The sequence below is a fragment of the Typopeltis vanoorti genome, chromosome 11, assembly GCF_054136105.1.
Source record: "Typopeltis vanoorti isolate ZY-2024b chromosome 11, IOZ_Tvanoo_1.0, whole genome shotgun sequence".
Classification (NCBI taxonomy): Eukaryota; Metazoa; Arthropoda; class Arachnida; order Uropygi; family Thelyphonidae; genus Typopeltis; species Typopeltis vanoorti.
The window spans coordinates 120,936,238-120,954,346 of NC_143559.1; the positions used below are offsets into that span (position 1 = coordinate 120,936,238).

The 18,109-nt window shown below is 37.6% G+C and overlaps 1 protein-coding gene across 3 annotated transcripts in view; it reads left to right on the forward strand.

Moving 5' to 3' along the window:
- The window catches only part of LOC150102009 (branched-chain alpha-ketoacid dehydrogenase kinase-like), a 141,730-nt gene that overhangs the window by 71,925 nt on the left and 51,696 nt on the right, over positions 1 to 18,109 (forward strand). For all 3 annotated transcript variants that reach the window (XM_090399851.1, XM_090399852.1, XM_090399850.1), the window contains one exon: positions 13,876 to 13,974. In XM_090399851.1, the coding sequence (XP_090255977.1) occupies positions 13,876 to 13,974 (99 nt within the window). The remainder of the gene's footprint in view (positions 1 to 13,875; positions 13,975 to 18,109) is intronic.

An 18,109-nucleotide genomic window follows, 5' to 3' on the forward strand; every position in this document is an offset into this window, starting at 1 on the left:
GTTATGGACTTTTCTTCCAGCACAAAAAACTTGATGGCTCGCACCTCTGTGTCTTCGAATTTCTTCAAAACCTCTGACATGTCTTAAATATTCTTAAAAGATCAAATTATTACAATTTGATGAAACATGGGGGGGGGGGGTTAAAGGGTTTTAAGATATGTTCTTTCTTGTGGTTATATCAGTTGTTTTAATATCATTTTTATTCTAGGTGTTTATCAGAACTTTTCAGTCCCCTCATACTTTAGTTGCACCCCCCCTTTTCCCCCCTGCTCTGCTTCCTACAGATATTAGGTTAAATTCACAATTCTGACTTTGTTTTATGCCTACCTGTAGAGGTATGTGTATGGCCATAATCACCATGATTTAACTGTTTCTACTATGAAGCACAGTTGATTGAGGTTGATTGGTTGAGGTTTAGAAACTCCAAAAAAAGTTGAGAGACCAAATAAAATTTTGAAATTATGAGAGATCTCTTGATAAGTGGCTGTAAAGAAAAATGGGCAAGATGCATTGCACCATGTAAAGAGTCATGTATTTGTAGCTGGTATGAACTGGAGGAATGTGATGCTCCCTAGTCAGTGCAACTGTGTCTGTGTGAAATGTCTGCAAGAAAGAAGCTGATAGTTTGAAAGAGACGTTGTGATAGGACACCACGAGCAGGCCTATATGCTTGGAAACAGATGAGACAATTTTTTGTCATCTTTTATCATGTTTTGTACATCCATTTAACAAGACATTGTTTTTTTTGGATATTTTCAGTGGTGTGAAGCATGCAAATCACATGTTCAGAGTTGTTACATGTCACTGATTAATGTAGAATGAAACATTAATAAAAAAAATGCAGTTTTTTATTTTGTACCAGTAACTTAGTTGTGTAGGCAGTGTAATTTCAGAGTAGCAAACTTTGCAAAGAACATGTACATTGCACTTTGAAGTGCTTATAAAATTTCATTGTATTTTAACCAATGATCACAAATGAGTTGTGTCCATGTAAGTCTGTGGAAGTAAGCAGTAATAGTGGGAATGATTTTGAAAGGGTCTGGTGTGAATTAAGTGTTACTATGGAGAGAATATTTAGTTGGAATGTGTTATATAGACCTGGGAATAATGAATGAGATGAGAAAGAAATGTATAGGCAAATTAGTTTAGCTAGTGAAAAAAGAGTTATAATAATGGAGAATTTCAATTTCCGAAATATAAATTGGAAAGAGAATTTCTTGCATTCTTAAGGGATCACACATATTGCCATTATTAAATACATAGCATTATTAAATTATACATTATACTTAAATCATACATTATTAAATACTTAGTAAAAAGTGCCTTAGAAGATAGAAATACGAGATCTGATAATGTTGGAGTCGTGACAGTTAACAGACGGATTTGGAGGAAAATTGTAGATAGGAAGTTAGCAATGATGTAATTTTTCATGTAGTATTATCACATCCTGTACACCTCTTGAGGTATATATCAGGAATTTGATGATGATAAATACTTAGCTATGACTTACGCCATATTAATCTCTTTTCCTTCAAGTTCATGCTGTTTTCTGAGTTTTCCATAATCTCCTGTCCTATAGTTTCACATGTATCCATTTACTCTGGATGGCATTGCATGCTTTTGCACATCCCAATCAACATATAAACTTTGCCACCAGTTGGTGACAGTGATCATATAGTCCTGACCTGGGAGATGCATAAGCATACAAATCCATCCAGAATAAAAGGATACATGTGAAACCAAAATACAAAATAATGGTACAACATGACAGAATTTCATGCTGGCTGGGGTGTCACCTGGTTAAACAAGCCCCCCCCCCCCCGTTTGTTTTCGCCAGGGGACCAGAGCAAACAGCAAAAAGTCAGCTACTGGAACAAATCCTAAAACACACCCCAACTCAACATCACCAGATCGACATAATAGGGATGACTGAAACAAAAAAAAAAAGACAAAAACTGGTGAGATCTTTCTAAGCAATAAATATAAAATGTTATATTCAGGCAATGACAATCGAGGAAAAGAAGTAGCCATAGTATTCAACACTAAATACGAGGCTAATCATCTTGAATGGCAGGCAGTCTCAAGTAGAGTGATGTGGGCAAATATCAGAATGGGGAACTGGACAATGAGACTTTTTTGTGCCTAATAGTCCCACAGAAAGTTCTACAAAGGCAGAAGTGGAGGAATTTTTTGAGGCTTTAGAGAAAGCAACTGACAACTTCCAACTGAATGTTGGAAGCATGACTGGAAGGGGAAGAGAGGTGGCAGACATGATGAGGAAGAGGAAGTTGGACATTTTATGTGTGCAGGAGACAAGGTGGAAAGGGGGAAAGGCAAAGGAACTGGGAGATGGATATAAATTGTTCTACTCTGGAGCGAATAACGAGGGAAGAAATGGTGTAGGAATTGTGGTGTGTGGCAGAATGAAGGGTGAAGTACTGGACGTGGGTAGAAGGAACGACAGGATCATGCGAATGAAATTGGGTCTTGGAGAAGAGCGGGTGGTCGTATTATGTGTATATGCCCCGCAAGTTGGTTGTACAGCAGAGGAAAAAGATGAGTTCTGGAACGTGTTAGATGAAGAAATGAGGGAATTGGAAGAAAATGAGATGGTGATTGTCGGAGGAGACTTGAACGGGCACATAGGAAGACAGAATAGAGACTGTGAAAGGGTGCATGGTGGCCACGGAGTGGGAATGATGAACCAGGAAGGAGAGAGGGTTGTGGACTTTGCAGTAGCGTTTGATCTGGCAATTGTGAACTCGTTTTTCTTCAAGAGGGAAGAACATTTGATAACATTTAGAAGTGGTAACAACAGCTCACAAATTGACTACATTTTGACTAGAAGAAAACATCTTAAGGTTGTGACAAATTGTAAGGTAATTCCAACAGATCAAGTAGCACAACAACACTGACTGCTGTGCGCAGACTTTAAATTAAGATCGAAGATAAGAACTTCTGGTTGCCATGGGATGAAGACAATTAAGTGGTTTCGCTTAAAAGAAGAGAGTGTGAGGAATCGTTTTAGGGAGAGAGTGTTAGAGAGGATTTCGGATGGACTGGAAAGTGTACAAGATTGGTGGAAACATAATTCAAAAGTAATCCTGAGCTGTGCAATCGAGGTGCTTGGTGAGACATCTGGAAAGATTAGAGAGCAGAAGGAGGGTTGGTGGTGGAATAATGATGTACAAGTGGCAGTGACAGCTAAGAGGAAGGCAAAGCAGAAGTGGGATGAGTCAAGAGTGGAAGAGGACAGAGAGGTGTACAAACAGAGAAAGCAAGAAGCCAAGAGAGTTGTGGCACAGGCGAAGACCATGGCATATCAAGATCTGTATGATCAATTAGAAACAAAGGAAGGACAGAGAAAAATTTACCAACTAGCGAAATGTAGAAATAAAGCAGCTAAGGACATCTTACATGTGAGGCAGATCAAAGATGCTGAAGGAAGAGTATTATGGAGGGATGTGGACATAAGAGACAGATGGAAAATATACTTTGAGGGACTTCTGAATGAGGAAAATGCAAGGACTCACAGAGGAGATGGGCAGCCTTCTGAGGGGATGGTGCAGAACATCAGTAGAATGGAAGTGACGGAGGCCATGAAGAGGATGAAGAATGGAAAAGCGGTGGGCCCCGACAGAATTCCAGTGGAGGCATGGAAGGCACTGGGGGAAGAGGGAATTGACCTGCTGTGGGACCTGTTCATGAAAGTTTGCCAACAGGAAAATATACCCGAGGAATGGAGGGAGAGTACTCTTGTTCCCATCTACAAGGGTAAAGGGGATGCACAAGACTGTAAAAATTACAGAGGAATAAAGTTGATGTCCCACACAATGAAGATCCTAGAAAGGGTTCTTGATGGTAGATTGAGGGAGGAGGTGGAGATTGCAAAGGAACAATTTGGCTTCATGCCTGGTAGATCAACAACAGATGCTATCTTTGGGTTACGACAGATGATGGAAAAATATCAAGAGAAACAAAGGGAGCTACATCTGGTATTTATTGATCTGGAGAAAGCATACGATAGAGTGCCAAGGCAAGAAGTCTGGAGATGTCTGAGGGAGAAGAAGGTGCCGGAGAAATATGTCAGGTTGGTGCAGGAAATGTACAGAAATGTGAAGACAAGTGTTCGGACCTGTTTGGGACAGACAGAAAGTTTTCAAGTAACAGTTGGCTTGCATCAAGGGTCAGCATTAAGTCCGTTTCTGTTTAATATTGTGATGGAGGTGGTAACAGAGGAGGTGAGAGAAGATGCACCTTGGACAATGTTGTATGCAGATGACATCTTGCTCTGTGTAGATTCAAGAGAAGAAGCGGAAACTAAACTGGAAAGATGAAGAAAAGTACTGGAAGAGAGAGGTATGAGACTGAGCAGAAGTAAGACAGAGTATATGTGTTGCGCAGTGGGCGGTGGCCAGGAGACAGACCTGGAGCTGGAAGGAAATGTCATCAGGAAGGTGAGAGACTTTAGATACTTAGGTTCGACAGTGGAAGAAGATGGAGGAGGTGAGAAGGAAGTGGGATGCAGGATACAAGCAGGTTGGAGGAACTGGAGGGAGATGGCTGGAGTGTTATGTGATAAGAGGGTGCCGATCAATCTGAAAGGCAAAATTTATAGGACAGTAGTGAGGCCAGCTATGACATATGCTATAGAAACTGTGGCCCTGAGGAAAAATAACATTAGCAGGATGGAAGTAGCAGAGATGAGAATGCTTAGGTGGATGTGCGGTGTGACCAGAAAGGATCATCTGAGAAATGACTATGTCAGGGGAACAGTGAAAGTTACGAACTTAGGAGCGAAAATACAGGAGGCAAGGTTGAGATGGTTTGGTCATGTGATGAGGAGGGAGGACGAATATGTGGGAAGAAGGGTCATGCAGATGGATGTGCAAGGAAGGCGGAAGCGTGGGCGGCCAAAGAAGAGATGGAGGGAGCTGGTAGAAGAGGATTTGAAGATGAAGAACTTGGATGTGGTGACAGCCCAAGACAGGAAGGTGTGGAGGAGACTCATAAGAAACAGTGACCCCACTTAAGTGGGAGAAGCTGCAGAAGAAGAAGAAGAAGAAGAGAAAGCAACTGACACAATGAAAAAGGAAAAGTTGGTCCTTGTTGTGGGATCTAAATAGCAGAGTAGGAAATGATTCTGAGACATACAAAAATATTTTGGGAAAATTTGGAGAAAAGAGCAAAGCTAATAATAATGGCAAATATCTGTTGGATTTCTGCTCAGGATGGACTAGTTATTACTAACACCATGTTCCAAAATAAAAATGTCACAAATTCACATGGAGAGAAGAGGCTAGGAATAAGAAAAGTCTCATTGACTATGTTATTGTTGATATTGATGTTTTCTCCCTGGTGCAGGACACCAGAGTGTTTCTAAGAAAAGTCTCTCTTTCTTGAATTTGCTATGGTGGAGCATGGTGGTTTTCTTCCATGATACTCTGTGAGTGGTGTCCAAAACATGGTCAGCCAAGCCTGAATGGCCATAGTTGTGTTTAACGATGTACGACTTGTGTTCCTCCAGGCAGATGGATGCTGATCTGCCTGTCTGTCCAAAGTACGCAAGCTTACAGGAACAGGGTACTTTGTAAACTCCAGGCAGAGAGAGAGGAGGGAGCTGATCCTTCGTAGAATGGATAAGGGTAGCCAGTTTGCGGTAGGGCTTATATGCTGTGTGTAGGTAAGCTTGCATACTTTGGACAGACAGGCAGATCAGCATCCATCCACCTGGAGGAACACAAGTCGTACATCGTTAAACACAACTATGGCCATTCAGGCTTGGCTGACCATGTTTTGGACACCACCCACAGAGTATCATGGAAGAAAACCACCATGCTCCACCACAGCAAATTCAAGAAAGAGAGACTTTTCTTAGAAGCGGCTGCATTAAGCTTCCGAAGATTTGGGAAACAGTCATCACCAGAGGTCCCACCTTACATTCCAGGCCACCTACTACTGCCCTTAGAGGGCGCTCCACCTAGATAGGACTTTATTGTCACCCACGTGGTTGGGCTTAGTATTGTAAGTTTTTGTGTGCATGTTACATTAATTGTCTTTGTAATCCCCGTAGATGTCCTAGTGACTAGGACGAAATATAGGAAGTATTAAATTCTATTTTAATTCTTTTTGAGTGTTGTAAAAAAATTCATTTATCCAAGCGTAAGCAAAGTTTGTACATTAAGTATCTCCTAGGATACTTGGATATAGAGGCTGTGATGCCTTAGTATCCCATAATGCAAAGCACACTCCCACCTCCTTCCAGAAGTGCATAATGCTACATATTATGAAAAGGCCACTACGCAGACTGGTTTCAACCTTTATGGAAATCTCATCAGTGGGGACAAGATCCAGAAGATATACTATAATTATGTAATGTAGAGATAATATTTACGATATAGTAAAAAGGTGCATCACCTTATTAATAAAATAGTCTGAATAAATTTTTTCACTTGATTGCAAAGTAAATTATACTTAGCTATACATTACAGGAATACCTTGTATAACGCGGTTTTGGTGTAACGCGGTTTTTATTATTACACTTATCATTATTACATTAACATTGTTAACACTGACCAGCAACTCCCGGGCGCCGCAAGTGACAGTCGAGAGCCACGTTTATGCAGTAGTTATTCGATTGGCTCTCACGTAGACACGTTCATTCCCCGCAGCATTTTATTATTTACGTTAATATTAGTATTTAATATTTTTTTATTAATTCAGTGTGAGTGAAAAGAGACAAAACAAAGAAGACACTGTTGGAGTAACAAAAAAAAAAAAAAACACAAGTGGTTGACATTAGAGAAGAAAATTGAAATTATAAAATGTCAGAGAATGGCGCTTCATTTGCTAAAATAGCACGTGAGAATTCAATGAATTGGTCATCTGTACAAACAATTATTCAGAGCAAAGAAAAGATTAAACAACATGGAATGAGCACCGCTTCTTATATGTCAAAAGTGATCACGAGAAATCGATCTTCTACAATGGAAAATATGGAATGCCTTCTAATGATCTGGATTGAAAATTGTAATCAGAAAAAGATTCCTTTGAGTCAAATGATAATCCAGGCAAAAGCAACAAGTCTATTTGACTAATTAAAAGAAAATGAAAGCGAAGTTGCGAGTGGTTCTACAATTTCAAAAAGCATATGGGACTCCATAACGTGAGAATCCAAGGTGAAAGCGGTGCAAGAGATGACACTAAAACTGCAGAATTATTTCCCAGTGAATTGAAGGAGCTTATTGAGAAGGAAGGCTACACAGATTTTTAACGCTGACGAGACTGGCCTGTTCCGGAAACGAATGCCATCACGCACATTTTTAGCAGAGAAGGAAAAAACACAAGCTGGGTATAAAGTGTCAAAAGACCGATTGACACTTTTACTAGGAGGTAATGCATCAGATGATTTGAAATTGAAGCCAATGTTAGTGTACAGAGCAGAAAACCCAAGAGCTCTTAAGGGCTTTACAAAGAACAATTTACCTGTTCATTGGCGTTTCGAATAAAAAAAAGCGTGGGTGACCCGTTCAATTTTCGAAGACTGGTTTAAAACTTGCTTTTGCCCTGAAGTTAAAAGCTATTGTAAAAAGAATGATATTCCTTTCAAAATGTCGCTTTTATTAGACAATGAGCCAGGCCATCCAACTTTATTGATGAGTTGGATGGCCTGGCTCACTGACTGACTTAGATGAAAATGTCAAGATTCATTTTTTCCCTCCAAACACAACATCAATTCTTCAGCTGATGGATCAAGGGGTTATCTCCACTTTCAAGGCTTACTATTTAAGACGAACTTTTGCGCAAGCTATTAAAGCTGCAGCAGCAGAAGATTCTTGGACTTTGAGTGAATTTTGGAAGAAATTTAAGATAAAAGATGCCATTCAAAATATTTATGAATCTTGGCAAGAGGTGACTCAAAGCAACATAAGAGCCGTATGGTATCATATCTTGCCGCATTGTTCAAAGGACTTTGTTGCCTTTGCAACACAGAAAGAGGAAATCTCAACAGAAATTGTGCAGATGGGCAAAGATCTTTGTTTTACAAGTTTAGATTGTAACAATGTAAACGAATGTATTGATTCTCATTCAGATGATCTGGATGATGAAACCCTTTTCAAGGTGGAACAACAACGAGCCTATGAAGCAGAAGAAGACGAAGATGACCCCACTGATGTCATGGTTGAAGAATTTTCCTTTGCTGATCTTTCAACTTTTGTTAGAAAAATCGACAAAGCTTCTGACTTTCTCATAAATGCTGACCCGATTTTGAAAAGAAGCATCAAAGTGAGACGAAGTCTCAATAATGCTATCAAATGCTACAGAGATCTAGAAGATCTCTGTAGAGACAAGGATGGTTCAACGAACACTAAAAGACTATTTTAGTAAAAAGTAAATTACTGTATGCTAAAATTGAAGCAATATTTGTTTTGTTTTCTACAACTTTTATATCACTTTAAAAGGATTTTATTTGTCATCATCATCATCATACGTATCAAGGATTTAGGCCTAGTATTGCCTGTTCCAGCCTTAGAAGTCATCGTTGAAACGTTTAAGAGGACATCCTGGTTTTCTTTTTCCTAATGGCTTGTACTTTAAGGCTTGTTTTGGTAATCTTTCTGTTTTCATTCTTTGAATGTGTTCCATCCATCTATGTTTATATTTTTTTAATTTTTTCAATTACTGGTTCTTGGTTTAATTCTTTCATGATATCTTCATTTCTTTTGTGATCAAATAGGGTATACTTCGCAGTTTTTCTCATAAACTTCATTTCTGCTGTTGTTAATCTTTGTTTATCTTTTTGTTTTATTGTCCAGATTTCGCTTCCATACATTAAGACCGGTAAGGCTAATGTATGTTTAAATATAGAGTTAATTACTGCTGTTATTTTTAAATATTTTGCAATTTTTATGTTTATATCTTTTTCATTTTCATAAGTGATCATACATCCTAGGTAGTTAAATGAATTCACCTGTTCTATGGATTTTATTTGTTATTTAGTTAATAAAAATAACAATTTTTTTTTCATTTTTAAACATTTTTATTATCCTAAATATTTATAATAAAAAATTAAATTGAAAAGCTTTATAAATAGACCTCGAGCAACACAGTTTTGCATAGCACGGACGCTTCTTGGAACCAATTAACTGCGCTATACAAGGTATTCCAGTATATTCTTTTTTAATCCTTTAATCAGTTGTGAAAGCAAACAAAGGTTTTGCATGAAATATCTTTATAACTAGGCTACTTAATATATAGAGGCTGATGACTTCATATCAGTTGCTTTAGTATCCCATTGTTTCATGGCTCTTTGTTAATGATGTACATAGTTAAATCATTTTAACTATGTACATCATTAACAGCTATAATGATATACATCAAGAGATAGAGAAGAATTGAGAATATGTGTTTTACAAATCCTAAAATCTAGAATATTATCAAGAGAATCCTAAGAAAAACTATGTAAGGTGTCTGACTGATATAACTTACAGTTGTGAAACATGGTAAACAACAAAGGGTGAACAGAAAACTTTTTTTTTACATTTGGGAGAAAAGTACTGAAAGGGGGGTGCTTAAGGGTCAAAGCTGTATAAATGAGAGGAGACCTCCACATAGCCTTTAAAGGAATGCAGAGAACCGAACAGGGCTTCTGACCTAATGTCCAGTCCTCACCTTCTCGTGGTGCACCGTGTTGGGTATCTACCTGGATACTGAACAAGTGAGGATGGGCTTGCAATTTGGGATTTAGCTGACCAAATTGTATTCTTATTGGCTTAAACCAATATACAAAATGATGGTACAACATGACAAAATTTCATGCCAGCTGGGGCGTCACCCGTTTAAACAAGGCTCCCATTGTTTTCGCCAGGGAATCGAGGCAAACAGCAAAAAGTCAGTTACTGGAATAAATCTTAAAACACACTCCCAACTCAACATCACCAGGGTTAAAGATCGATACTATTAACATAACAAGCTTGAATGGCAAAGAAATGGAGCTAGCTGAGGAATTAGATAAGTACCAGATCGGCATAATAGGGGTGACTGAAACAAAAAAGACAAAAACTGATGACATTTATGTGAGCAATAAATACAAAATGTTATATTCAGGAAATGACAATCAAGAAAAAGGAGGAGTAGCTATAGTATTCAACACAAAATACAAGGCTAATCTTCTTGAATGGCAGGCAGTCTCAAGTAGAGTAATGTGGGCAAATATCAAAATGAGGAATTGGACAATGAGACTTATTTGCGCCTATGGTCCTTACCTTAGCAGAAGGTTCTACTAAGGTAGAAGTGGAGGAATATTTTGATGCTTTAGAAAAAGCAATGGACACAATGAAAAAAAAAAAGTTGGTCCTTGTTTGGGGATCTAAATAGCAGAGTGGGAAATGATTGTCAGACATACAAAAATATTTTGGGAAAATTTGGAGAAAAGAGTCATGGGAGGACTTTGGAAAGAACCTAGAAACTAAATATCAAGAAGGTAGTAAGATATTCTGGAGGTTGTTGAAGAAGCTTAGAAATGGAGGAAAGAGTGTTGTAAAAGGAGTTAGAGATGATAAAGGTGACATAAAAACAGGAGAAAAAGATATCCTTGAATTATGGAGTAATTACTTCAAAAAAATCACTAAATGAAACAAGCAGTGATAGCACAGTGGTCAAAAAAAAAAAAAAACACTCAACAGACATAGTCAGGAATACATATCCATACTTGAAGTAGAAAAAGCCATCAAAGGCTTGAAATGTGGAAAGGCAGCAGGAGTAGATGATATTCAACCAGAAATGCTAAAGTATGGTGGTATAAGAGTTTTTCAGTGGCTGCACTGCATAGTTCAGAAAGCCTGGACAGAGGGACGAATTCCTGATGATTGGAGCAGAGCTCTTATAGTATCCATATATAAAAAGGGAAATAAAACTGAATGTGAGATTTACAGAGGTATTTCCTTACTGAGTGTTCCTGGCAAGATCTATGCAAGTATACTTGAGAAAAGGTTGAGAAGAATTGTGGAAGAAAAGCTTGGTGAAGAACAAGCTGGATTCAGGCCAAATAAAGGCTGTCAGGATCAGATCTTCACTTTACGACAAATAATTGAGAAATCATGGGAATATAACAAAGATCTGTATTTAAGTTTTGTCGATTTGGAAAAGGCATATGACAAGGTGCCAAGAGAGAAGCTATTCACACTACAGGTATGTGGTGTCAATGGGGCATTATATCAAGCAATACTTAGTCTTTATTTGAGTTGTAAGTCAGCAGTTTGAATTGAAGAAAGTACAGGAAGATGGTTAAATGTTAAATCTGGTGTGAGACAAGGATGTACATTATCCCCTCTGTTATTCATTATCTATATAGATCACATTATGAAGGAATGTGGTATTAAACCTGATATCAAAATTGGAGATGTTAATATCAGCTCTTTGCTTTATGCAGACGATGTTATACTTCCAAATAAATCTGCTACAAGTTTGCAAGATTCCCTGACTAAATTGAATGACTGTTGTAATAAATATGGTATGAAGGTCAGCATTAAAAAGACAAAGACAATAAAAATAGATAGAATGGTTGAAAATGTCAATTGTGTTTTGAACGGGGAACCTGTGGAACAAATAAAACATTTCAGCTACTTAGGCACGATTTTTAGTGAAGATGGTAAATTAAATATGGAAATAGACAACAGAATCAATATAGCTGGTATGTTAGGAAGTCAATTGAATAAATTTATATGGAATAAGAGAAAAATCAATCGGAACACTAAATTAGCTGTATACAAGACAGTGTTCAAACCAATTTTAACTTATGGATCTGAGACCTGGGTCAGAAGTAAAACACTTGACCAAAGACTAGACCGCAGTTATGAAAGTCCTGAGAAAGATTAGATTCATGAACAGATGGCATCAATGGCAATATCATATTAGGAAAGAACTTGACATTGTCAGCATCCAGGAATGCGTTAGCAGAGCTAATCTCAGGTGGTATGGTCACTTAAACAGATTGGGCGAGGAAAGATTAGCAAAACAACTGTTCTCTGCCAGGTTGGCAGGAAAATGACCCAGAGGAAGACCAAGATATAGGTGGATCGATATGGTACAAAGCCCTAGACAATAGAAATATAAGATCTGATAATGTTGGAGTCTTGACAAGTAACAGTCTGATTTGGAGGAAAATTGTAGATAGGAAGTTAGTAATGATGTAAATTTTTCATGTAGTACTATCATATCCTGTACACCCCTTTAGGGTACATGTCAGTAATTTGATGATGATACACTGAAAAAAACTTTTGAACCGTCTTGCAATCAAAATACACTATGAAAAAAGATGGTAAGAACTAAAAAAACATGTTTGAAGACCTAACATTCTATCGTTTATAAGAAGTAAGAGAACTTTAGTAGTTTCGTCATGCATGGTGATCAGTGACCTGTTAATTGAACAAAGCATTTAATAAAATGCTGAGCACTTTATGCCAGTTGTGACCTATGACAGAGACAGATGGAGAAACCTAGTGATACAGCATTTGACCTAAATAGTCCATTAAGCTAATAAGGAGGAAGAGGATGAAGATTTCAGTAAGTCATATTAAGAAATATTTTGAAATTTAAATGTTAATTCCGAGTTTTCATTTTTATAATTTCATATTCTTGGAAATCATGGGAATGTAATGAGGATTTGTTATATTCTCCTGATTTTTGTTATAAAACCTATAATTTAGTTTTGTAATTGTCTTGCTGAAAAAGACAATGATCAGTTCTGTAAAAACACCACAAAAGTAGGAAGCATTGCATTGCTCAGAATGGTCAGATACCTTTTCATGGCACCACAAAGAGAGGTCTGAGGCCAAAACAGGACCACGCCATCTCCCAATTTCATAGTTGCAATTACACGTGTTCACCGGGCACATGCCACACCCATCCATCTGCTCAGTAGAGAGTGTGGCATGATTTGTTGCTCCATAACACAGCTTTGCAATCTTCTATATCCCGCTGTACATGCTCTTTGCAGCACTGAAGTTGATGCTGCATGTTAGTTTTGGTAACATGGGTCTTGCATAATGCAGTTCTTCAATGGAAACCAGTGTTGTGAGCCTCGGTTTTGAATGTTTGTGTGCAGATTCATATTCTAATCGATGCCCAGAATCCACATTTGACATCTAGGTTGGTGAATGGCAGTTTTTACATATTATCCTTCATAGCACCCTACAGTCATTTTAGGTGAGTGTGATGGGTTGTGCACTGCAGGTAGCACTTGCAGTTGATTCCATGCACTTCCATCACAGTATGGCATTGCTAATTGTTGACATGGGATGGTCCAATTTGTCAGCATTTTTCCGAACAGATAGGCCTGCTCATGGTATCCTATCACAACATCTCTTTCAAACTCTGTCAGTTTCTTTTTTTGCAGCCATCCCAGACACAGTTGCACTGACTTGGGAGCATCATATTCTTCCAGTTTATATCAGCTATAAACACATGACCCTACATGGTGCAATGCACCTTGCCCATAGGGGCATCTCTTCTTTTCAAGTAGAGTATGTACTGATGACTTTTAAGTATGAAATAAAAATGCATTCAGTAAATGTTTATTGCTGGCCTTTGGCTCTTTTATGATTTTTTTAAAAATTTTTTAAGTTGGCTTTTTATACAAAAAAAAAAAAAAAGTTGCCTAATTAAAATAATAAAACCCAAAAGTACTATTATGACAGGACTGAATCCTGACAGGATATTAAAGTTAATTGCCACTAATTTAAATTTTTTTAATACCTATAAAAGCTTATTTTCAAAATATTTCACATTATATATATATATATATATATATATATATATTGTGGAATATGGAATAACTTATATTAAATGATATTAAATGAAGTTAAATTATTACAGGATGAAAAACTTGTTCCAGCCTTTCTGGACAAATTACTAACTTCAAGATTGGGACTTAGAATGTTGGCTGAGCATCATCTAGCCCTACATGACGAGAAAGTAAGTTTGTTTATACCTTGAGCTATAAAATGTAATAGTTTCTTTTGAGGTAATGTAAATTTTTTTTAAAATTTATAAATCAAGAATAACATTTTGCATTTGGTTGCTTACAAAATGCTCATGAATTCAAATTATAAAGATAGCATCAGAGATACACACACACACTCAGTGCCTCCAGAATGTATGTAGTCAGTATGAGGTGTCGGAAAGAGACTCCAGGTCAAATCCTATATAGAAAGCAAGGACATACGTATAGACTTTTCAGGTAAAGATAAATTAACCAGTTTTGTATAGAGATTTTAGAGAAGTTCCCTCCAAAGAAATTAGGTTCTCTACCCTCCAATAAAGCTGATAGGCTGACTGGAGAACATCAAGCTAATAGATATAGTAGCATAGATAGGATTATGTTATAATACTAATTAATGATGAAGTCACTTACATAAAAATTGTTTATTTGTAGAATTTTCAGTTGTGTTTCATAGCCATTTTCAGTAAATTTTAAATTTAAACAATTACAATTAATACGAAACTTTCTTAATTTTGAAAAGTTATCCTAAGTAATACTCACCTCACCATTCATGTCTTATCTTAAGCTTTTTCACGAACCATTGAGGTTCTTGAGCTGTGGGCTTCACATTCGCGACCGTCTTCGAATCCTGTTTCCTGTGTCTGTAGATGTGTGTGCATTCACAGCCAGTTTGCCTGTCTGGGAGACGAAAACCCGAGTTTCCAGGTGGGAAAAAAAAACCCATCTCTGTATGAGACTGGCTAAATCATCTTTAGTTGAAAGAGACCAGATAAAGGTTCCTCACATTTTGGATGGGAATCAAACCCAGGTCCTTCTGATCCAAAGGGCTTTATCTATACCAACTGAGCTATGGGGTCTCTCACCTCGTCATTCATGTGTTTCATAAATTGTAATTAATTGTTTAAATGTAAAAATATTTTATTGTAATTTATTTGTCGATATCTATTAATGTAGACGGAGTTATTCCCTGCAGTCGATAGTGCATATAATATCATGCACTTCCAATTTATTTATTTATTTTTTTTATTTTTTTTTTGTAAGTATTGAAAATGGCTATGAAACATAGCTGAAAATTCTACAAATAAACAATTTTTATGAATTTTGTCATTAGTTAGTATTATAACATCTTTTTCCACTTACATCTCTATTTTTAAATTGATACATAGGATTAACTAGAGTATCACAGTATAAATAAGATTTTAATGCAGACAAAATATAAGCATCTCTGTTTATGCCCATCAAATTCCTGATATGTGCCCTAAGGGAGGGAGTGTGCTTTGATCTTTAAAAGGCATATGTTAAAGTACTGAGTAAGGAAACTGTTTAAAACACTAAATCTGTATAGTGTAAGTGGAACCTTAAGAGCACTGTATCTATATAAGTTAAAAATCTACAAAACTAGATCACAGATAGGTCACATAAATTTAAAAAAAAATAAAATTGAAAATATGAATTTGACTTCTAGTGGTAGATGCCCTTAATTGCCTGATGTACACCTTCACAAAGAGCCTACTACCATGCTGCATCTCCAGAGTAGGGACTCCAGTTTCTGCCCCCCCTCCCCTTTCATCTCACATGTGGTGCAGGTTAACACACTGTTATTGAATTAGGGAACCAGCACCTTCTCCATTTGAGGGTACAGCACAGGCTAGTCATCGGGTAGCACATAGGACTGAACCTAATGATAATGTGCCTGTTGAAGGCTTCCCAATTAGTTAGCAAATAATCCTGTTGCTGCTGCTTACTCTGTCAGGTTGTATCTAGAGGGAGACTGAATTAGTAGTATGTAAAGGGCACTGTCTGAGGCTACGCTTGGACTGGAGCCTGGACACTTCCTGTGTGGGATTTATGTGCACAAGTCCTTCACCCCCAGCTTCACCTCCTGCTCTTTAAAGTTTCCCAAATCAACTTTTACATCAAAGATAGTCACACAAATATTATCATTTTAACTGTGAATGTAAAAAAAAAAAGCTCCATAAAAACAGCAAAAAAAAAAAAGTGAAAATACAAAAAGAATTGTAAAAATTAATAAAAAAACATACCAAAAGAACTCCAAAATTTCTTGCAGTAAAAAACACTTACTATCCATTTCACTAACATTTGATGCATCAATACAAGCATTAATGATATACATCACTGCCACTTAAACCAAAACCTGATCTGCTTTTCCTAACTGAATCCCAGATATCATCCTCCATGACTATAGCCCATCTTGACACATCTCAACCATGTCTTCTGTGATGCAGTCTGCAAAAAAGGGAGAAACGTGTTTTCATCAAATCGGATACCCCTTGACTTTTGAATACTTATCACTAAAAGTTGATTTCATACAATCTAATCACCCAAATTGTGAGATTGTCTTCCTAGGAGACTAACATCCATAACACAAGCTTGCTCCCCCTTCTCCAACTGTACAAGCTGGTAGGGATGGCAAATAAATTATCATCTGCTGTGATCTATCACAAATACTTAACCTACCAATCAGAATATCCGACAATCTTCATCATTTTTCCAAAACTCTGCACCTTTTCTTAACTCTCTGCCTTCAAATATGCTATGGATATCTGATCTCCTCTTGTGCGACTCTGACCACAATATTATCCAAGTCTCCTCTACAGATCATTTTCCCTCCCAGCTAATCTCAGTCATACCCTATAGCACTACAATTGTTCCAACTGGGATGACTTCTGGAATTTTTATGCCTCTTTTCCATGGACAAATTACTGTTTTTGCTCTCTTGGTCCAAACATCTGCACTGAACTAATAATCAAAATAAGTTTCACTGGAATGAGGGCCTTCATTCCCCAATCCACTGCAAATCTTTGAACCTTGGTCCCCTCCAAAAAATGTCTCTCTCTCTCTCTCTTTGCAGCATATACTTGGTGGCTTAAATAAAAAACTCTAGCTTCTCATTCTGTTTACACTACAGCCAGAAACCAGGGTAAAAAAAGTTATCAACAATTTCAAAGCCGACTTCATACATGTGAAATGCAATAAGCTTGCCTCTTACTCAACTGGCAGTCAAACCTTCTTGTCCCTTTCTAAGGCTATTGGTAGTAACTTCTGCCTTTCCTTGTTTCCAACTCTTGTTTATACAACCCAGACAAATCACTTCCTGCAATTCCACAAACTGCCCATTTAATGCAATGCATTCTCTGATCTTTTTATTATTATTATTATTATTGTTCCGGGAAACTCCAAGGAGTCGACAGACTCATCGAGAGAAGCCCTAACATCATGTCTGGAACAACTATTCAACATTCGCACAGTATCTATCATATCTTGCCTTGAACTCATTCACGGTCGTAGCACCCACAACAGACTCTGGAAGCTTATTCCACTCATTCACCACTCTCCAAGTAAAAAACCTAGCTCTAACACCCTTGTCAACCATGCATGGCCCCTAGTCCTCCCACCACCCATATTTTCAAAAATATCTTCTGGATCAATCTTATAAAAACCCTTCAGTAATTTGAATGTCTCAATCATATCACCCCTCCTTCGCCTATTGTCCAATTTCTGCAACCCACAAATCCTCAGCCTATTCTCATAAGGTTCATTCCACAGTCCTGTTATCATCTTGGTCACTCGTCTCTAGACCCTCTCCACTTCCTCCCCATCACGAAGAAACCCTGGTGCTCATAACTGGGCACAGAAGTCCAGATGGGGTCTTATCAAGGCTCGATACAGAGGAACAACAACTTGTTTGTCTCTGCATGTTAAAGTATTTTTCATAAGCCAAGTGATTTGGTGAGCTGTTTTAGTCACTTTTGCAATGTGCCCCCTAAACTTCAACTCCCTATCCACCAGCACTCCCAAATCCCTGGCCTCATCAATCTCCTGGAGTACAGTTCCACCAATGCGATATACTGCTGCTGTTCTTTTCACCCCAAAGTGCATAACCTTCCACTTTGCCACATTAAACTGACATCCATTTTTCCTAGCCCAGTCCTCCAAACTATCCAAATCATCCTGTAAAATTTTGACATCCTGTGCACTCACAATTGCTCTACCCAACTTTGCATCATCAGCAAACAAGTGAACACTTCCTCTCAAATCCTTTCCAATATCATTGATGAACAAATTGAAAAGCAGTGGTCCAAGAAC